This window comes from Opisthocomus hoazin, chromosome 23, assembly GCF_030867145.1.
Source record: "Opisthocomus hoazin isolate bOpiHoa1 chromosome 23, bOpiHoa1.hap1, whole genome shotgun sequence".
NCBI lineage: Eukaryota > Metazoa > Chordata > Aves > Opisthocomiformes > Opisthocomidae > Opisthocomus > Opisthocomus hoazin.
Window position 1 is genome coordinate 4,801,146 of NC_134436.1, and position 21,931 is coordinate 4,823,076.

The 21,931-nt window shown below is 60.0% G+C and overlaps 1 protein-coding gene across 4 annotated transcripts in view; it reads left to right on the plus strand.

Moving 5' to 3' along the window:
* Positions 1 to 6,638: 6,638 nt before the first annotated feature.
* PCDH1 (protocadherin 1) overlaps positions 6,639 to 21,931 on the plus strand; it is a 55,889-nt gene continuing 40,596 nt past the window's right edge. For 2 of the 4 annotated variants that reach the window (XM_075441948.1, XM_075441950.1), the window contains exons 1-3: positions 7,687 to 8,047; positions 13,698 to 14,512; positions 16,102 to 18,294. In XM_075441948.1, coding sequence (XP_075298063.1) covers positions 7,984 to 8,047; positions 13,698 to 14,512; positions 16,102 to 18,294 — 3,072 coding nt within the window. In that variant the 5' untranslated portion in view covers positions 7,687 to 7,983. Of the gene's footprint in view, positions 6,981 to 7,686; positions 8,048 to 12,094; positions 12,161 to 13,697; positions 14,513 to 16,101; positions 18,295 to 21,931 lie in introns of those variants that run through there. The other 2 variants (XM_075441949.1, XM_075441952.1) reach the window with 2 other exon arrangements.

Here is a 21,931-nt window from a genome sequence, read left to right on the forward strand (position 1 = left end):
GTATGCATGTATATTATTTGTTGTTTGATATTTTCCCTTTAATGCTTTTGTCCTAAAATAAATATACAAAAGTTCAGGGCCCTGCAGGTTGTGTCTGTTAGCAAGAGAAATGGATGACTGAGTCAGTTATTGCTTTGGAGCAATCGATGCTATTTGTTTACCAGGATGGGCAAAGTCTGGTCTCCCTGGACACTTTTTGCTCACAGCTCCTCATGAACCTGCCCCAAAGCTGTCTCGCCACCTTGCCAACACAGCCTTGCCACCTCTCCTCTGCCTCCCTGGCCTTCCTGCTTGTGAGGAGAGCACCCTCAGCTGCGTGGCAACAAGCAAACTGGCTGACATGCTGCTGCACGGGCCAGGGGGTCTCCTGGTCTGTGAGGACAGAGTACTTTGTCAAGGGACAAGAAGGGAGAAGGCCCACACTGGATCCCAGCCTGGGGCAGTGATGCTGAGGGACAATGGGAAGCAGGACGGGCATGTGCTGTGCGCTCTGTGTCAGCGATGCACCCATCGTCCTGGCACCCAGGCCCAAGCAGGGAGTGTAAACAGCGGTCCTGGTACAGAGCAATGCTCACCACATGCATCCCATCCCCAGTGTGCCACCAGGTCCAGCTGATCCCCACACCAGCACAGGCACCCTGGCACAGCCATCCTCCTCACGTACCCCAGCCACAGGAAGATCCTGACATTAGGCTCCCACACTCCAGACCTGCAGACCTCCCCGTTCAGGCTCGTTCTCTCCCTCAGGGGTATGCTGTGTCTGCGTGGGGCTGGGTCAGGCCCATTGTGGCCTGTCCTACCATTCAGGGCTCCCACTGCTGGGAACTGTGTCCCATGTGAGAGAGTCTGGGTTAGACATTTTCAGCAGAGCCTAGCTTGTTTGTCACTTGTTTAACACTGCATTCCCCTTGGAGTCTCACTCAAATATCTCTGGATTTTGCCCTGGAAGAGTGTTGGCTCTGGGATATTGCAGAGCAAACAAAGAGCAGCGATAAAGCGAGAGCATCATCCCGTCAGAGCAAACAGAGCTGTTGAACATCCATCCCAGCGACTGCAAAGGCCACACAGGTCCACCACTGCCATGACCTCCCACCCCAGTCCCTTGCTGACCCCAAGCTTCTGCTTGTGCTCCTGCCTGGTAGCGCAGGGAGGCCACGGGCCATTTCCAGCAGGCAACACACTGAATTCCCACCAGATACTGCCTGCATGACCTCAGTGCTTCTCCATTCCCAGCCCGTGCTGCCCTGGTCTCCCCCATCCATGGGATCCCAGTGCTAGGGCTGCCTGTTCCTGTACTCTGTGTCCACAGTGATCTTGTTTTACCCTGCTGATGCTCATGGTACCCTGGGGTCCCTGTCCTCCACCTCCCTTCTCCTTTGCTGTCTCCATTCACTAACCTTGCCTTGGGTCCCCACCTCTCAGTCTGTCCCTGCCATCTCCTGCCAAGTCCATGCTGACCCTGAGCTCTCCATCTCCTGGTGTCCATGCGCGTGGTCTGTCTGCCCCTGCCACCATCCCTGGTCAGTACCCAGCACCCTCCCTGCCATCATGCCTGCCCCTGATGCAACCCTGAGCCCTACAGAAACACAGCTGACAGCACATCTGGCCAGGGCTCCCCGAGACATGTCTGCCCTGCAGGAGCAGGGGTGAGGGGACCCCAGCCTCTCCCTTTCTCTATGCACAGCAGCTCATCTCCTGCCCAGCCCAGCCTCTGTGGGCAAGTCAGAGCGTGAGCCCAGTTTCCTGCTGTTGTGTCTCCCGTCCCTTGTATAAGTCAGGCTGGGCAGGGCAGGTCTGATCTGGTCTCCTCTCCTCGAGTTTCCTCCTGTCTCCCTTAGACTGCAGCCAAAAAACAGGATCTTGTGGGGAGAGGTCACAACTGTCCCGACAGCCAACAACTCCTGTTCTGAGGATGTGGAAACCTCCTTTCACCAGTGCTTGCTCGCAGAGACTGTCTCCAGGGTTGGACCATCTCCCAGCAGTAGCTGGAAGCTGGCTGGAGGTGGGCTTACAAGGAGGAGACCACTGGACCCTTACAAAAGCAGGAAATCGGTGTCATTCTCCTTGAAGAGAAGGTACGACTAGCAGATTCCCCGGAGGAGGTGAGGCCACCTTAGAAAGCAGCAGGGATACCTGGTAGTTTCAGCTGATTCCTTGCAAAGCTGTGCTTCTAGAGAACTTCCCTCTTCCTGCTCCTCTCCAGCCTCTCCTCCCTTTGGGACAGCTCTGCCAGGCCATCAGCAGCTCCTGCACCAGCAGGACATGAATCGACCAGTGTCCTGGCCAGGGTTTGGCTGAGGGTTCCTGCTCCTAGACCTGCAGCCTGTCAGGTCCAGGGGTATAGGGACAGGGAGGCAGTGAAGGGGGCCAAAGGACCCCCAGTACATCATACATAACACAGCTCACTGATTCCTACCCAGGAGCCCCCGTGCTAAGCCGCATAAGCAAGAATTTGAGTCCGTAGGGGAATAAACGGAGTGCCAGAGGGAGGGGATGGGAGGGAGGCCACCACAGACCAAGTCCCTGGCATGGGCATGGTGCTGGGAACAGCAGGAGCCACCCTTGGGGGTGGCTCACAGCCCAAGGAAGCTGAGCATCCTCACGGGCTTCCGTGTCTGATAGTCTCTTGGAAGCTCCTCTCAAGTTTGAATCCCAAATTCAGCTCGGGCTTTGAGCACCAAAGCTCAATTTGCCAGCAGGGTTTCATTTTTGGTGCTCTGCTGTTTCTACTTGAAGAAATCTCTGGTGTTGCAGAGGATGGGTGGAGATTGGAGAAACCTTCCTGTTCTCTGCAGAAGTTCACCTGAACCCTGAAACAAGAGATTGATTAATCACTGCTTGAATAATTGCTGGGAACTGCAGACAATCTGTTCCGAAGGGTCTGTGAAGGGAAGGGATGAGGTGAAAGACTGGGCCCATGCGAGGTCACTCACACCAGCCCATTCACACATCAGCCTCAGAGTTCCTCCCAGAAGCTGGATTAAGTGGTTTCTTTTTAGAAAAGAGATCTAATCTCTTTACAAAAGCTTGAGCAGTGCTGTGAGCCCATCATCTCCCTGAGAAAAGCTCTTCCAACCTTCAAATGCTTTCACCACCAGGACACAGGTTTTCAATTCAAGGCTGGATCTTCCTCTTTTCAGCTCCAGCCCTACTCTTGTTACACCTTTCTGTGGGATTTAACCGTTTCCCACTATCTTTTCCACTTGGGACATAGGCCAGGTCCTCAGATCACCTGACAACATACTTTTTCATGAGCAAGACATCACTAGACCTGGCTTTCCAGCCTGTGGTCAGGTCCACGGTGCTCCTTCAAGCTCTCCTGGTATCTCACTGCTTTCCTCCAACTGTGGGTGCCAGACACAGCGCTCCAGCAGTGAGCCATTTACTAGTGCTCCCCTTTCAGACACCCACAGCAGGGCACACCAAATTCACTTCGGGGTACCTGTTCATGCTGATCCATTATTCCTCTTCCATGGACAAATTTGCATCACTGGACGAGGCAGATAGTCCTGGGAGGGCTTCAAATGAGCTCCCCTGGTTGCTGGTTATAAGCCAGTGTTCATATCTGTACCCTGTCTAGGCATGCCTAGAGTCATTGCTTTCCAAGACCTAGCCTTCAGGCTTAGCATGCAAGCTTCATTTCCAGATATTTTTCTGTGTTTATCTGTATTCAGATGCACCCTGACCATTTAACCAGGTGATTCAGCATGAAACCACCCTCGTTCCTTTCTATCTCATCACTCTCGGTGTCATTTTCAAGCTTTACCAGCAAAGATTTCATATCTTCATTTACATCATTGATAAAAATGTTTAATAGCAGTGGACGAAGAACAGGTCCCTGCGGGGAGGTAGGTAGAAATACTGCTACTTACTGATATCTACCCATTAGCAACTACCTCTGAGATCTGCCAGGGAAGCAGTTTTAATCCATCTAATATGTGCCCTGTTAATTCCTTATAATGCAAGTTTTAATCAAAATGTCAGGTGGAAGTAAGTCAAATGCCTCGGAGAGATCCGAGTGTACTATATCAACACAATTGCCTTTCTCAACTAGACCGGTAATCCTGTCAGAAAAATACAACAGGTTTGTGTGACAAGCCCCGGCGTCTGTGCCGCCATGCTGGCTGTAGCTCCTGATTCTGGGGACCTCACATCACCATTTGTTCCTTGACCCAGGGATCAACGTGTGGACCGAAAAGCCACTGGAGACCAGCAATACTCCCGGAGCAACACCTTGACCCCCTGCTCCTAGCTCATAGCCATGTTTCCTCCTCATCTGCAGTGATATTTTGGGGAAGGTGGTCCCTGAGGAAAGACATGAGTTTTTGAGGCTGGATAAGGAGGTCTGTGAGCCTGAGTCCCAAGGGTCTGTCCCAGGAGGAGCTTCCAGTGTGGCAATGGTGGAGCCAGTGTGACCCTGAGATGCGAGGTGGGCTGAGTGCCATGGGAGGACCACAGTTCAGGGGCTTCCCCGGCTTGCAGGATCTTTCATTCTCCGTCACCACAAAGCCGGGCCAGATCTGCATTTGCAGCAGCCCACAGAAGCTGCCTCTGTTGTCTTATTTTTGTTATTTTTGAGAGGATATTTTAGCGCTGAGCACATTCCCTCCTGTTGCCATGGCAGCCGTGACAGGGGTTATATACCGTGAGAAAAATACCAAAATTAATGAGTGAGTGAAAGTGCAGCCGAGAGAAAAACAAGGTTAAAAAAAGAGTTAAAACAGTAATAAAAACAATCTCCCAATAATTTGGCAGCAAGCGTCCCACAGGCGAGACAGTCAGCGACCACTGGAGCTGTTCAGCCCCTCCACCTATCCCGGTGCCAGGGTCGGCCGCTCGCATCCCATGGCCAGCGCGTCTCCCAGCTGCACTCGCCAGCGTGGGGCGGTCCGAGGGATGCGCTGCTCCCACAGCATCCCGCTTACGCTCCGGATCCGGCTGAAACCGCCCGGCCCCTTCCCCCGCAAACCTGCAGCCCTTCATTACGCGGTAGGCATGCGGAGGAGAAGTTCTTTAATGTGCTCATTTCCTTGCATTTGGGTTTTGAGGATCTTTTTGTTTTTAATTGTAGAAACCAGCGAATTGTCAGAACATCTGTGTTATTAGCATTTGCTGCCCAAATCCGCGCTGCTGCTTCTCCTGTGGAGCCCAGAGCTGATGAGAGAGAGAGAACAGAAGAGCCTTTGAACTCCTTGCAGCAGACGGCAGCCAGGTTGCTGCGTGTGTCTGTTGGGGAGGGGGTATTTATACCCTTGTAAGGTTCATTTGCTCTCCGTGTTTCCCTTTCTTCTCGCTTTCCCAGAGATTTAGCTGGATGCTCTTCCCTCGCAGGCTTTGTTCTTCTGACAAGGCCCCACCGGCACCACGAAGCAGCTGTCTCTGCGTGACGCCAGAGCATCCCGGCACCGGGGACCTGCTGCGCCGGGCAAGCCAGCGCCTCCAGCAGCACCTCCAGGGTCAGTGGCACTGCCAGCACCGGGGGCAGGCGGCTGGGAAGGATCTGGAGGGTCTCACGAAATACCTCTGCGGCCAAAACTGCAATCTGGCAGTTTCTCGTTGCTTATATTGGCCCTGCTTTCTGGGAAACAGAGAAGACAAGGTATGGATCGATGACTCGTACCGTAACACCCAAGCGAAGGGCAGACGGGGAACGACAATGCCAGCAACAGGCTTTCCTTGCTGTCAGAGAGCAAGGAGCTTTGCCAGGCAGCTCCTCTGGCTGTGGAGAGGTGGCTCCTGAGGCTGGGACACTTTTTCCCCCACGCTTTTACAGCCTGGACCTGCCTCTCAGAAACACGCCTGAGCAGAGGCTGCAGATGGCAGGCACCGGTCCCCCAAAAATAGGTGGCATCCAGTGATCTATGTGCATGTGAAGCTTCGCAGGCGGCTCTCTGCGCAGCGAGGAGCACAGTGTGTGTCTATCGACCGCCTGCGCCTCTTGCAAAATGGAAATCTTTGGTCACCAGCGATCTCTTAAGTTCGCCTTCACGGCTCCACAGATCCTTGGAGATCTTGCCTTGGATCCACAGGGTCACTTGCTCGGTTCTTCCCTCTGCTGAGGCTCTCCAGCCTGCCAAAGAGGGCTGCCAGTGCCTGATAAATCTCACGTTGTCTCCAGAGAGTTTAATTCCCTCTCTCTGTCCAGAACCCTGGCTCACATTAGATCAACAGGGTAAATCCTGACAAACCCCGCAGCTGCTTTCCCTGCCCTTCCACGGTGGGCTTTGACCTTCCCTGGGTTCTCACTTCACGTGTTCTTCTAAATTGGCTTCATGAGAATTGACACCCAGAAAAAAAAAACAAACAACTCCACACAGACGCAGAGAAGCTGACGTTTCTGCAGGAGCAGAGATGGCCCTGCTGCAGGAAAGTCTTGGAGGAAAGCAGGGTTTTCCACCCAGCGGGGACAACTCTCCAGCTCCTTTCTCCTGCCCAGCAGGAAGCAGCCCTTGCAGGGGCTGAGCTCGCTTCTTGCGGGGGACAAGCGGGGCGATTTGGGCTGAGCCGGAGCCAGGGCTCCTCGGAGCAGGCCAGCACAGCCTCTAGATGGTGCAGTCATCGCAGCCGAGCCGAGCATGTGTGCAGCGAAGGGAGCTGCGCAACAGGTTGGCGTAGCTCAGCGGAAAGCAACGCTCCCATCCTCGCGCTGCGGCGAAGCGGAACGGACTTTCCAGCATCCTGGCGAGAAACCTGCGCTGCAACCGCCCGAGAAGGCGGGCGCTGCTTGGTGAGAGGTCCTGCAGCCCGTGGGTGCCTGGTCCTTGCAGGGAGCTACCCCAGCATCTCCATCAAAGAGCGCTGAGGCCTTCGGCAGGGCCAGGCTGCAGATCCAGCCCGCTGGCAGGGCACACTGGCTCTCCTTGCGGGAACACCGGGGCCCGGGGAGGCATCGAGGGAAGGGGCACGCCTGGAGCACGCTGTCCCCAGGACCCCGGGACTTGCGCTCTCCCATCCCAAGTCCCACGGGGACCAGCAGGCAGGTGAGGACCCATCTGAGGCAGCAGAGCTTGCGAAGGCATCGCAAGGGCAGCCGGGAGCTCGCGGGTGCTTTTGGGAGCTCGCAGGTGCTCTCTGCACCCTAGCCCAGACACCCTGCAATAAAACCATGACTCACCGAGGTGTGACCGGAGGTGACAGTTGCTTTTCCAGGCCCCACTGCCTCACCCGGGCAGGGCTGCCGGAGCCGCACTGCTCGCAGCCTGCCGGGAGCCCTCCTCGGCTGGGGGGGGGGTGCGAGGAGGGGTGGGCACAGCCCCCCGGTGGGCTCGCTCCCGGGGACGGGCCCTGCCCTCCGCACTGCCGGCCGAGCAGCGGGGCTGCGCGGTGTGAAAATAAATGAATGAACGAATAAATGCGAGCACCGGGAGGGGAGCGAAAGGGGAGACGCGTGAGGGCGAGCAACGGAGGGGTCCCCGCGCCCAGGGGATCCCGGGGGGCTGTGGGGACCCCCCCTTCCACCGCCCCGCGGCTTGGCGCGGTGCTCGCAGCCCGGAGGCGGGCGGTGCGGCGGGCGGGCGGCTCTGCCCGGCTCCCGGTACCCGCTCGTCCCGACCCGGCTGGGGCTCGGGATCTGATAAGGAGCCGGAGCTCCACCTCCCCGTGGCAGCGGCGAGAGGCGGAGGCAGCGCTTGGGGTGGGGGGGTGGGGGGGGGTGGGAAGGGGCCGTGCCTGCGCTGCGCTTCCCTTGCACATCCTCACACACACCGAGGGACGGAGGCGGGCGCGGACGGAGCTGCCCACCGGGGCTGCCGCCAGCCCTGCCGCCGCTCCGCCGGAGAGCCGCAGCCCCGGCCCGGGGGAGGGGGGCGGTTCCCACCGGACTTTTTTTTTTTTTTTTTTTTGCGTGTCTCCCCCCGCCCCCCCCCTCCGCTTTTTCTTTTTCCTTTTTTTTTTTTTCTTTTTCGATTTGGTGTTCATCCGTGGATAACGACGGCGAGGAGCCGGGGGGGGTGGGGGGAGCCCGGTCCCGGCGGGGAGGAGGCGATGCAGACGCCGCTGGATCAGCGCGCCGGGGGCCGGCACGGAGCGCAGCGCCGTCCGCATGCAAGTAAGAGCCCCCGCCCGCGGAGAGCTGCGGGGCGGTGCGGGATGCCCCGGGCGGGAGCCCGCCTCGGGGCGGGAGCGCGGGGCCGGACCGGCGCGGCCGAGCATCCCGCTCCCCCCCCCCCCCCCCGCGCTTCTCCGCGCCGGGGTGCGCGGGCGGCGGGCGGTTGCCGGTCCCGCCCGGCGCTGCCACTTGTTGTGCGGCGCGGAGCGGGGTGCGTGGCGTGGGGCGGCTGCGGGCTCTGTCGGGGTCCGCGCGTGTTTTTCCCCCCACCCCGCGGTCGCGGGTGGCTGCGGGCGTGTGTCCCCCATCCACCCTAGGTGTGCGCGCCCGGGGTGCGACTGCGAGCGTGGGAAGTTGCGGGTGAGCTGGGAGCCGGCCAGGTGCTGGGAGCGGGGCTGTGCGTGCGGGTGAGCGGAGCGGGGCGAGGGGGTCTGGCAGGGGAGCACGCCTGTGCCCGCGGCGGGGGGAATCTGCGTGCGTGTGGGTGTGCGTGCGGGGAGCGGGCTGCGTGTGCGTGCGGGGAGCGGGGTGCGTGTGGCTGGGCGTTACAGACGAGGGGGGTGTGCGGGCGAGCGTGTCAGCGGGGCGTGCGTGCCCGCGCCTGACAAAACCCCCGCTTCCCTGCCTGGGTGTGAAGCCGGTGCGGGGAGAGCGGCTCCCGTCTGTTTTCCGCGGGTGTCCGAGTGCGTGCGGGCGTGTGCGGGGCTGGCGGGAGGGACCCCCTGCACCCCCCGGGGAGCGGCGGAGCGGGTCGCTCCGTGCCCGGAGCCGGGGAGCCTCAGCCCGGGCAGCCCCGCCGGCGGCCGGGGAGCGGAGCCCGGTCTCCATCCTTCTCCCCCCGGGTGGGGGCCGGGAGCCGCCGCTCTCCCCGGCACCCTGCGAGGCACGGGGTCCGCAAGCCCCCCTTCCCCAAGCCCCCCCCAGCCCCAGCCGCTCCCGCTGCTGCCGGCTCCCTGCGGCCCTGCCCGGGTGTTTCAGGCCCGCCACGTTTTTGCCTTCCCCCAGCACTCCCCTCCAGGCCGGGATGGCAAGCGGGATGGTGGCAGGGGGGGACAGGAGCCCGCAGGATCCCGGGGGGGCTGTGGGGCACCCCCGGGCTGGGAGGAATGGGGCTGCTGCCCGGGGAAGGCTCTGACAGGTCTCTGCCTCGCTGGCTGCCCGAGTTGGGAAGGATCTGGAGAAGGCGGCAGTAGGAGGGAGGGCCGCGGGCTTCGCCCCCTTTACATCACTGTGCAGCTCCTAAGAGATGATTTTGGGGTAAAGCTGTTCACAAGCGAGTGGGGTTCCTCGCTGCCGGGTGCTCTGGCTCGGGCGCTTGGGCCCAGCCTGTATAAATGACGAGCAACTGCAGTGGCAGCCGGAGCCGAAGGAAACCGTAGACCGTGCCACAAAACACCCAGGAGTCAGCCCATACGTGCCTTCGATGCAGGACGGAACATCAGTGGCCGTTTTTTGGGCAATACGGTCCTTGACCTCAGCCCCCTGCGAGGAAGGGAGCCGGTGGAGCTGTGATTAGCGTTTGCTGCTTGCTCGGATGCTTGCTTCAGCTCTGAGCGTCGGACCAGAGCTTGGGGGGGTGGGGGGATTAGTACTTGTTTGCTCGGTGCAGGGTTTGGGTAGACTTGTAAGCATGGCTCCGAGCCACGCAATCGGCCGTTGGGAGCACTGAGAGGGTGGACTTGGGTGCCCGTTCCCGGAGTGGTGCTGGCTTCTGTGGAACGGGGCCAAGGGACTGTGGGAATCACAGGGAGCACAGGCTTGTTCAAGCAGTTGCTTAAATACTCGGCGCTTTATAACCTCTCTCTCATTAGGGCTTGTTTTTTTTGGGGGGGGGATGGCTGAATTCTGTAGGATTTTGCATGCCACTGTCTTCCAAGAGCTTCCCAGTCATGCATTAAGCAGCGTGACTAACGCCTCTCTCATGTGGTTCAGTCTCTCTCACTCTCTCCCCGTAGGGAGAATTGTGTATGTGGAGGAATAGTTGTTTTGGGAGGGGTTTTTATTTTTAAGTGCTCTGTGCTCTGCCAGCAGGTTGGAAAAAGGTGCCTGGCGCTGGAGAAGAAAGTGTGGGATGGTGCTTAGATCCCATGGGAAAATAGCCCGATGCCTTGGACTGGCCCCTGAGAAGCCTCCATCTCCTGCACAGACGTGCTTTTCCCCGGTGGTGGAGGCTTCCGCCTCCTCCTCCTCCTCCTCACACCCAGCTCTGGGCTCTCACGTCTGCGCTGTGTCATTCGCACCCTTAGGCGCTGAGCAGGATTCCTTACCCCGGTGAACCCGGGCCCCTCACGCCTGCTGGCAGTCCCTCGTGGGGCGAAGGTCCCACTCAGGTTCCCAGCCCCACTCCTGCTCCAGACTCCCTGCTTTGGAGGGTTCCATCACCTGTGGGAACGGGGCTTGGGTTCAGGTTCCAGCCCCTTTTTCACAGAATCACAGAATGGTAGGGGTTGGAAGGGACCTCTGTGGGTCATCCAGTCCAACCCTCCTGCCAAAGCAGAAAGCATGAGTGCTGGGTACCTTTGGGTGATTCCCATCCTCTTCCAGGTTGGTACAGGGCTCCTGGCCTTTCCGGCTCCTTGGGCCCTCCCTCGTCTCAGTCAGAGCCATGTGAGGCATCGCCGTGCAGTGGGAGTTTCACCCTTACCTGCGCTCTTCCACCTCATTCGTATCAAGGCTTAGTCAGGACAGCACTACGTCATCGGCAGTTGCGGCCCAGCCTAGTGCAAACAGACTTGTGCAAACAGTTCAGCAGCGGGCATGGGTGCCTCTCCCGCCTGCGACATCCTCCGGGAGCACCTTCCCCACGGCTGGGGCTGCCCGTCGTCCCCTCCTCCCTGTCCTCACCACACAGCCATCTCCAAAGCGAGCGCAGGGCAGCGGGGCGATGGAGCTCAGTATAGGTTCGGGCACGCCGTGAAGGCAGGTGGGCACATGGCGGGGTCCGGTTCTAGTGCACGTATGTGCTGCGGGCAGACACGCGTGTGACCCAGCCGGGGTGTGCGCACACGCACGATGCAAGTACCCCCGCCTGGGATGACATCACACAGATGAACACCCGGCGGTGACAGGGCCACGCGCGCGTGCTCCCCCCGCGCAGGCACACGCGCCGCTTGGTGCGCACACACCTGCGCCCGGTGCGGGAATGCAAGCGCGTGTCTGGTGCACAGGCTCTCCCGGTGCGGGCACGGATGTGCTCCTCGCGGTGCGTGCCCGCGTGTGGCACGCCTGCACACGCTGCTGGTGCACACGTGTGCACGTGTATGCTTTTCCCTGCAGACACACAGTTGTGTTCTGGGCAGGTGCACACACCCCCAAACGCTCGGAGCGCGCAGACAGATCCGTGCACACTCAGTGCAGACACACACGTGTGCGTGTACACTCGGTGCTGGGTTTTGCCTGTATTGATGCAGAGGTGCGTTGTGTTTCTACTCAGCTTCTTACATCCACCATCCTCAGCCCTGTGCAGGGATGGAAGGAGGCCTGGTTGCCTCTTCCCTTCCTCCCGGGGACAGACATCTCAGAGGTATCTGCACACAGCGCCAGTCTGGACAGTTATGCATGTCCTCAGCAAGGTGGAAATGCCTCTTCTCTGTATGAAGGATGCTTGCAGGACAAGGGAGCAGAGCCAAGCTAGGCTTCAGGACCATAGTTTCATCTCCAGAAACAGATACATTTTCACCTGCGAAGGGAGAGCTCCTCCTTCGTGCCACCGATGAGGCACTTGTCTGTGGGGAAGGGAGGGATGGAGGGACAGGGAGCTGCTGGCTTGAGGGAAGTACCAGGGTGGACAGTACAGGATGCTCCACTTGTTGAGGGTCCGTACGATGCCAGGATCTGCACCAGGAATTAGGCACTTTCTACGTGGCACCACAAAGGGGAGACAGCCGAGAAGTGCTCCCCATCCCACAGGCTGGGTGCAGACTGTGGAGAGAAGGGGCGATGGGAATGGCGAGAGAGAGTTGCTGCCGTGGGGCCATGAGAGATGCTTGTGGCTGTTGGTTGTAGGGCATCCAGCCACTGGGTTTTCTGGGTGCCCGTGAGGTGCACTGCACCCCTTCACGCTCACGGCTCGGCAGAAGCTGTGTGGGTGCGCCTGGACCCTGGAAGAGGAAGGTGTGTTCCGAATGGAAAGCGGGGGACGGGAAAGCTGGTGGCCAGGCACAGGACTAGGCAGAGGGTTGGTGACAGGGCATGTGGCTTGGCGTAGAAGGGGACAGCCTCTTTGGGGCTGGCGGTGCGCCTGGCACTGCCTCTGCAGTGTGTGCATGCTGGGAGGAGGTTTCCAGTGGCCGGGTGCCTGCGGTGCAGCGTGTGCAGTGTGCGTCTCTGCAATGCAGGGGGGCAGTACTTCTGTCACTGCAGCGGGCGGGGTGGGCATGGGCACTGGGTGGGCAGCGCGGGGCTGTCCCTGCGGGGCAGGGTGGGCAGTGTCCCAGTCCGGCGTGGCAGGGCATGGGAAGGAAGAGTGCGTCTGCAGTGAGCGAAGGGAGCAGTGCTTGCCGGCGCAGGGTGTGGGGTTGCCTAGAGACTGTGCAGCAGAGGGGAGATGCTGTGCCTGCCGTCGCAGCGTGCTGGGGCCGTGCAGTGCCGCTGCCCCGCGGGGAGGCACGGGCTCTGCCCTGTGGGGCAAGGTCTGCACCGCTGTGCGGGGTGGGCAGTGAGTCTGCGTCCCGCTAACGCGGGGGTGGGCAGTGCCCCTCTTTCTGCGAGGGGCGCGGGTGGATGGCAGTGCCCTGCGTGCAGTGCGGGATGGGTGATGCACGGGGCTCCTGCATCCCTGCAGAGCCGGATGGGTGGTGTCTTCGTATCTCACAGTGCGAGGCTGGCAGTGCTGCCGTGTCGGCAGCGCAGGGAGGCCGGTGCTCCCCTGTCCCTGCCGTGCCAGTGCCCTGTGTCCCTGCAGTGATGGATGGGTGGTATCCCTGCAGTGCTGGCAGTGCCCTGAATCCCTGCAGTGATGGACTGGAGGTAGCTCTGCATCCCCGTGTCCCTGCAAGTCTGGATGCGTGGCAGCCCTGCATCCCTGCGGAGAAGGCAGAGCCCCTGCCCCCCTCTTGGTGCTCCCGTTTCTGCAGGGCTGGCAGACGGGAGCAGCGCCGTTGTGTGCCCGCCGTGCGTGGCAGGCAGTGCCGCTGCAGTGCGTGGCACACAACGCTCCTGTGTTTCTGTGGTGAGAAGCTGCCTCCGAGCCTGGCCGGCTCCCATCGGGTTGCTGGCAGCAGGCTGCGTGCAGTCCACCCTGTTAGTGGGTGGACTGTCAGTGTGCCTCGTTGGGTCTAATTGCAGTTTCAGTGGTGACAAAGAGGGTGGACAGTGGCAGGAGTGGCTTCCTGCAGCTGACAGGCAGCCAGAGCTGAGGTTTCAGGGACTGGGTTGCTCACTCTCGTAGGGCGTTGCAGGAACTTTGCAAGCCGGGACTGCTCCTCCCGGGCACTCGCTTGCGGAGGCTGCCAGGAGACCACGGCTGGGGCCAGCGCTGCCAGGCGAGCCCCCGAAGCCCCTTCCCTTTGGGGGGCTGCTTTGGGACCATGTGCAGTCCTGCATGGTGCAGGGGGTGCACCCAAAAGGGTATGCCGGGGAAGGGGGTGGGGGAGGAGTGGTCCCAGGGGCTTGGGGTCGCCTAACCTCCAGTGTCCGTGTCTCCTTCCAGCTTCCCTGCAGCGCAGGATGAAGCCGCTGGCATCCTGCCTGGGCCTGTGGCTCTTCCTCCAGCTCCCTGCCCTGGTCTCTGGGACCCGTGTGGTGTACAAAGTGCAGGAGGAACAACCCCCCAACACCCTCATAGGGAGCCTGGCCTCTGACTACGGATTCCCAGACGTGGGGCACCTCTACAAGCTGGAAGTGGGGGCCCCATACCTACGTGTGGATGGCAAGACTGGGGACATCTACACCACAGAGACCTCCATCGACCGGGAGAGCTTGCGTGAATGCCAGCACCTGCTGCCCGGAGACCCCTGCTTCCTGGAGTTCGAAGTGTCCATCACTGACTTGATCTTGAACAGCAGCCCACGCCTGCTCGAGGGGCAGATAGAGGTGCTCGATATCAATGACAACACCCCCAACTTTGCCTCGCCCGTTCTCACCCTCTCCATCCCTGAAAACACCAACATCGGGGCACTCTTCCCCATCCCCCTGGCCATGGACCGGGACTCGGGCCCCAACGGTGTTGCCTCCTACGAGCTGACGGCTGGTCCGGAAGCGCAGGAGCTCTTTGGGCTGCAGGTGGCAGAGGATCAGGATGAGAAGCAGCCGCAGCTGATCGTCATGGGGAACCTGGACCGGGAGCAGTGGGACTCCTATGATCTGACCATCAAGGTGCAAGATGGAGGCAACCCTCCGCGGGCAAGCAGCGCCCTGCTTCGCATCACTATCCTGGACATGAATGACAACGCGCCCAAGTTCGAGAAGGCCCTGTACGAGGCGGAGCTCTCCGAAAACAGCCCTGTGGGACACTCTGTCCTCCAGGTGAGTGCAGCGGCTTTCTTGTCCCCAGCTCCCCTGCTGCCTGGCTGCAGTAGGGACAAGCCGGGGAGCATTTATACAGCCATTTGCTGCCACGGTTCCTCAAGGGATGAAAGACCCTAGAAGTGTTGCAAGCCATAGAAGCCCACAGTGTCACCCAGGGCCAGGGGGCAGGCAGGTCCCTGGGATGTCACATCTGGTAAAACAAGGTTGGAAAGGATGCGTGGGAAGGTGCAGCTAGAGCAGGGGCTGCAGGAACGGGCTGAGGGGCAGCAGCAGTGCTGGTGGGTACGCGGGAGCAAGGCTCCGGGTTATGGGAAGGGCTGGGACCCGAGGTCCACGGGGAGCCTGGCTTCATGCCAGACCGGTCTCAATGCTGCCCACAGACAAGACATAGAGCCTTTCATAAGTTGCATTCCCTTGACCGCTCCATGGAAACTCCAGCTAGCACAGGAGCTGGGGGGCAGGCAGCATCCCTGCTGCCTGTCTGGGGTGGGGGGGCTAGCTGTAACTCCGGGGCTGTCTTGCTGTCTGCAGGGGCCAGGGGCTCTGCCCCATCTCAGCCGGCAGTGCAAACTGGCCCAGGGAGCCTGGGGAGGTGGATCTCGGTGGATTTGGCTTGGAGGGGGCATTGAGATGATAGTAGCCGACATCTGTTTATCTGCAGCTGCCATCTTAATAAGCGGAGCGCGGCCAGCTCTCATCTGCTTGCTAATTCTGACGTGAATTTTTTAAGAATTCATTTTTCACTGTTAAGAGAATGGAAGTTGGAAGCAGATAAGGGAGCTGCACGGCCGGGAGGAGAATGGGCTGAGACGCCGCTGCTGCCATTGCTCAGCTTTTATCTTTTAGGGGGAAAATGACTTCCGCCTTTTTTGTGAGTGGAGGTAAAAGGTGGAATTTACATTTAACAACTTTCGTTCTCCATCCAAATCTGCTGAGCAAGATAACGGCGGAGCAGCAAATGGTGCAGAGAAGAGGCTGCTCGGAGAGCCGATTAGGGAGGCAAATGTTAGACAAACCTCATCTTCTTTAGAAAGCAAATAATAGGCATAGAGGTAGGTTTATGCGAATGCAGAGCTCCTGACAGGCGGGCAGGGACGTCTGGTGCTGTGCAGAGCCGAGGCAGCCCTGTTCCCTGCTTGGCTGCATCCCTGAACACCAGGATGGAGCTGCTGCGGCTCTGCACATCCGCGCCTCCCTCATCCTTGCCTCAAGCCCCTGTTCTGGGAGGGTTTTGCGGAGCGGGTGCAGCCAAAGCCGTCCCTCCATGCTGCTGCCTGGGCTGTGGTGGAGAGGGTTCCCAGAGGATTCCCTGCGTGCCAGAGCTGGCCGGGAGGGGAGCGTGGCTGACCGGCCCAGCCGGTTTTGCCGGAAGAGCAAGGAAAAAAGCCTCTGCGCCGGAGGGCCGCTCCCAGCCGCTCTGCCGGTCCCAGGCTCTTTGCCCCATAGTCCTTGGCCCCAGAAGAGGAAATCCTGGTTTTTCCCCACCAGACATCCCAAAAGGAGGCCGTGGCAGGCAGCAGGGTGGTTTGTGGAGGGACTCGCGCAGCCTTGCCCTCCTGCTCACTGTTTCTCCCTCCATCCCACAGGTGAAAGCCAACGACTCGGACCAGGGCGCCAACGCTGAAATCGACTACTCCTTCCACCAAGCCTCGGACATGGTGCGCCGGCTGCTGCGCCTGGATCGCACCACAGGGCTCATCACTGTGCAGGGGCCCATAGACCGCGAGGATGTCAACACCCTCAAGTTCTCCGTCATGGCCAAGGACAAGGGAGCCAACCCTAAGAGTGCCCGCACCCAGGTGGTGGTCACCATCAAGGACATGAATGACAATGCGCCCTCCATAGAGATACGGGGCATTGGGCTTGTGACCCACCAGGATGGCATGGCAAACATCTCGGAGGATGTGCCAGTAGAGACAGCAGTAGCTTTGGTGCAGGTGTCCGACCGAGATGAGGGCGAAAACGCTGTGGTGACCTGCGTGGTGGCTGGTGACGTCCCATTCCAGCTGCGGCAGGCTAGTGAAACCGGGAGCGACAGCAAGAAGAAATACTTCCTGCAGACCACCACGCCGCTGGACTATGAGTCGGTGAAGGATTACACAATTGAGATTGTGGCAGTGGACTCAGGGAACCCGCCCCTCTCCAGCACCAACTCTTTGAAGGTGCAGGTGGTGGACGTGAATGACAATGCACCAGTCTTCAGCCAGAGCTTCACTGAGGTGGCGTTCCCTGAGAACAACGAGCCCGACGACCTGGTGATGGAGGTGAGCGCTAGCGATGCTGACAGTGGCTCCAATGCCAAGCTGGTTTACTCCCTGGTGACAGACCCCTCCTCCAAGGGCTCCTTCACCATTGACCCCGACTCCGGGGAGATCCGGGTGAAGGCGATGCTGGACCGAGAGCAGCGGGAGCGCTATGAGTTCTTGGTGGTGGCGGCAGACAAGGGCAGCCCCAGCCTCAAGGGCACGGCGTCTGTGGCCATCAATGTCATGGACAGGAATGACAATGACCCCAAGTTCATGCTGAGCGGCTACAACTTCTCAGTGATGGAGAACATGCCACCCCTCAGCCCTGTGGGCATGGTGACGGTGATCGATGCCGACAAAGGAGAAAATGCCCGCATCCAGCTGTCGGTGGAGCAAGACAATGGGGATTTTGTCATCCAGAATGGCACTGGCACCATCCTCTCCAGCATCTCTTTTGACCGGGAACAGCAGAGCACGTACACTTTCCGACTCAAGGCGGTGGATGGTGGGGATCCTCCCAGGTCTGCCTATGTGGGGGTGACCATCAATGTCTTGGATGAGAACGATAACGCCCCCTTCATCACTTCACCCTCCAATGCCACCTACAAACACATCCTGCCCCACACCAGCCCTGGCCAGCAGGTAAGCAAGGTTAAAGCAGAGGACATTGACTCTGGCGTCAACGCGGAGCTGACGTACAGCATCACAGGAGGCAACCCCTTCGAGCTCTTCCAGATCTCCCCGCACAGTGGAGACATCACCCTGGAGAAGGAGATCCTGCGCAAGCACCATGGCCTGCACCGCTTGGTAGTGCGTGTCAATGACAAGGGCAAGCCCTCGCGGCATGGCACAGCGCTGGTACACTTCTACGTCAATGAGACGCTGGCCAACCGCACACTGCTGGACACACTGGTGGGGCACAGCCTGGACACACCGCTCGACATTGACATCGCCGGAGACCCCGAATATGAGCGCAGCAAGCAGCGAAGCAACATCCTTTTTGGAGTCATCGCTGGCATCGTAGCCGTCACCCTGGTCATCGTGCTGGTCGTCCTGGTGCGCTACTGCCGGCAGCGGGAGGCCAAGAGCGGCTACCAGGCAGGCAAGAAGGAGACCAAGGACCTGTACACACCCAAGCAGGTCAGCAAGAGCAGTAAGAGCAAGAGCAAGGTGAAGAAGAGCAAGTCCCCAAAACCGCCCAAGCCCACGGAGGATGAGGAGGAGACAGGGCTGCAGAAATCACTCAAGTTCAACCTCATGAATGACTCTGTCAGCGACAGCCCCCGAATTCACCTGCCTCTCAACTACCCGCCGGGCAGCCCAGACCTGGGTCGCCACTACCGCTCCAACTCGCCGCTGCCCTCCATACAGCTGCAGCCTCAGTCGCCCTCTGCCTCCAAGAAGCACCAAGTGGTGCAGGACCTGCCGGCCACCAACACCTTTGTTGGCACCGGGGACAACAACTCGACGGGCTCCGAGCAGTACTCGGACTACAGCTACCGCACCAATCCCCAGAAATACACCAACAAGCAGGTAGGAGAGCTCATCCTGAGGCCGGCAGCGGCCCCCCCCCTGCACCGGGGAGCCATCTGGACAGAGGTGTGGGAGTGAGCGTGGACTGGCCCCCAGCCCTGCATGCGTGGCCTGGGGGGCTGGCAGAGGACTACCCCGGAGCCGAGCCATGGAGCCTGGTTATGGGGAGGGAAGGGGATGGGGACGGTGGCCGGCGGGAAGCCAAAAACTGTCAGAGCCCTTGTCAGAGCACCCAGGGCTGGGTCCTGGCGGCACTGCCTGGGTGACGGTGATGCGAAGGGTGCTGCATGCATGTACCTCCGCATGTGGAGCTCCAGGTAGGGAATCCCACCCACCCGGGTCCCCTATGGAGACCGGTGCTAAGAGCACCGAGCAGGGCAATGCCCACCCTCCCATCCGTCCCTCCACTTGGGCTGACTTGTGGGGCGAAGAAACTGCTCCTGCTCCTGCCAGAGCTCTGAGCAGCCGATTTCCAGCCCTGCCCCTGTGCGGGGAGCAGCGAGGAAGGCGCTAGCCTTGACGTTGCCAGCCCGGCTCTGCTGGTGCGGCTGAACCTTTCACCATCCCTTCGCAAAGCACCCTGAAAGGGAGTTCTGCACCCACTGTGGCTGCCCAGGCAGGTGGGGCTAGATGGAGGAGCAAAGCTCTGCCTTTCTCCCAGGCTCAGGCTCTGGCTTCCCCAAGGCTTGGGCCCTCCGCCGTAGCCAGCGCAGTGAAAGCTGGGCTTCCCTTAGCGCGAGCATCGGGCTGCGGGAGCTGTGGGTCTGCAGGAGCTGCGCTGCGGCCACTGCGGAGGAGGAGAGCAGATCCTGGCAGCCGGGGTGCTTCCTCCAGGCGGCACGGGTCCAGCTGCGTGCCAGGGCTGGGGCTGGGTCTCGTGCTCGGAGCTGGAGGAGTGGGGCACTGGGGTCTCTGCTGCGTGCTGCGGTCGGGTCGCTGCTCTTGGTCCAGGCGGGGGTTTCTGCTGTCTGCGGGGCAGGGCGGAAGTAGGTCTTGGCTGCGGACTGGGAAGGGCTGCTCGCTGGTGTGCACTGGAGCTTGGAGCCGTCCCAGGAGTTTGTGGGATGAGCCCGGAGCTTGCAGGACCCTCTTTCCTCTGGCTGTCTGGCCAGTTAGCTTGCACCACGTCTCTGCTTTGGCACCTGTCCGGTCTATCCTTAACTACCTAGGGAGGGAGAGGGGGGACAAGTGCTTGTGGCTTTGCCTTCTTCCTGGGGCCCTGTGGGTGAGGACCACCCACTCCCCCACTGTGCTGTACCCTCTGTTCCCTGTGGAGACCCCTGCTCCCTCCTTTGTACCCCAGTGAGCGGCAGGCTGGGCTCCTGCCATGGGGCTGAGCTCAACTGCCCTGTTGGATTTGACTTCAATAAAGTTTTCTATTTTTGACCCGTTGTGCCTTATTTTCCCTGCTGTCCTTGAAGATGCTCTTGCTCCCAGCAATTTCCCAGGCGTATTTTCCATGTCCGTGGCCACCAGAGCACCCAGAACCCGGAACACCCAGACCTGATGCTCACGTGGGCCAGCCGTCTCCACAAGCCCTCCACCATGCCGCAGTGCGGCCAGTTCAAAGGCCTCGTGGTACTGAGCCCCCCTCCCCAGACTGACATCTCTCATCTCCAGTCGCTGCCTGGAGGAAGACTCCCTGTAAGGAGACAAGTCCCTCCAGGACACGTTTCACCACACGTGCACATACGTACACACACACATGTACGTGTGTGGACATGGAGGCAGTCTGAGACATGGACCAGCCAGCCTAGCTTTCTTCCACCCCAACAATTCCCTGCAGAGCTTCTCCTGGTTCATCCGCATGTCCTTCTGAGATCCACCCATGTCCCAAAGCCAGCGCGTGGAGGAGCAGATCCTTGCCATGCGGTGCCTGACTAGCATGACCCAAATCCTGCCAGCGAGGGCTGGAGGACGCGTGCGTCTCGCCCGCCGCAGTGCTGGAATGGGGACGCACACGGTTGCAGATGGAGCCTTGGTGCGTCAGAAGTGCCGAGGGAGAGCACGCGAAGCAAGGTGCTCCCCCCACCCCGGGATGCGATGGGCACCCTTGCAGCAGAAGTGAGGTCCTCCCAGGCAGGCTTGCTGGCAGCGGCAGGGCTGCGGGCGGGCGATGGAGCCAGGTGGCCCCACGCCCCATAAAGGTGGCTCTGCCCCTCCCGGCGGACAGGCCGGGGGTGATGCTGCTGCTGTGGGGCTTGCTCGGGCTCTTTTCTCCAGTGGGCTGGAGAGAGTATGGATCCTGGTAGGCACCCCTTCCCCAGGCCCTGGATGGGGCCGTCCTACAGCCCCCTCCCCCCAGCCACGCATCACATCTCAGGGACCCCCTCCCCTGGCCACCCCTTCCTCTTTCTCATGTTTTTTCTCTCAAACTGGAGCAGACATCCCTGCGTCTGTCACACCAGCTTCACCTCTTCCCCAGGGGCTCCAACCGGCCACACCAGGCTGCTGGAGAAGAGGAGCTCTGGCGCTGGGAGAGCTCAGATCATCTGGGGAAACCAGTGGTTCTGGCTTTGGCGGTTTCAGCCCTGTGCCAGCCTTGGCTCTCACAGCCTCCTAGTTTGTTTTGCTAACAGCATAAGGTTTTATCTTGAACCATCCAGGAAGCGTCTGGGCCTCCTAGGCAGGCAGGGCTGGGACCTGCGGGGAGATGCGATGGCTGCAGAGGAGGAAAGCAGACACCAGCAACCACCCAAATAACTCGTCCCTGAAGGGCTGGGCAGGGCAGTCTGGGGGCTTGGCTCGGCGTTGCTATCTGCTTCCCTTTGGGAACTTTCTGAGAAAACTTTCCCTTCCCTGTCCTCGGCAGCTCTTTGATGAACCTGAGGTGAGAATGCAACTTGTCAGATGCTGGTGTGGGGAGCGTGTCTTTCTTCTGTGCTTCTCCCAGGCTCCATCCTTTGGGGCTTTTTTATTCCGGGGGAGGCTATGCTACATCCCTTCCCGGGTGCACAAACCCAAGGCTTACAGCCCCCCACTATCTGAGAAGCTGGCTGGAGTGATGTTAACTTCAGTGTGCTACTTCGAGCTCAGCAGAGGTGCCTGCACCTGCCTGCAGGCTCAGGAGAACGGTGCAGTATTAATTATTCTCTGTGGGAGGGGGGGGAACGACACAGGGGGGATGAGGGGAGAATATTGTAGCTGTAATGGACAGAAATGAAATTGTCTTGTTTTATAATTTAGCTGAGAGTCTCCATAAATTGCAGATTTAGGTGTTGGCAGATGTCTAGGAAAGTCTCCTACTGTCCTGGGTCAGTGGATTTTCTCAAGGTCGTTCACGCGGAATGAGCTGATAAATGGATCCAGCAATGAGCTGCAGATGGAGCCGAGGGTTCATGGGGCACCTGCCCTGTTTTTCCCCAGTTTCAGAAAGATACGGTGCTGGGAGCGGATCCCAGGCACCGCAGATCAGCTCCTGCTCCCGGGATCAGTTGCACGTGGGTCAGATTTGGCTCTGGCGTGCAGAGAACGAATGACAGAGTGTGTCGGTGAGGTCCTGTGGGCTGCAGCCCAGGGGCTGAGCCCTAGCTGTGCTGGGAAGAGCGCCTGGGCTCTGCGAAATAGCTGTGAATGCACGGCAGCTTGTGAGTATCGATGAGGTGTTTGTGGGAGCTGGGGGAGCACCAGAGGGGGC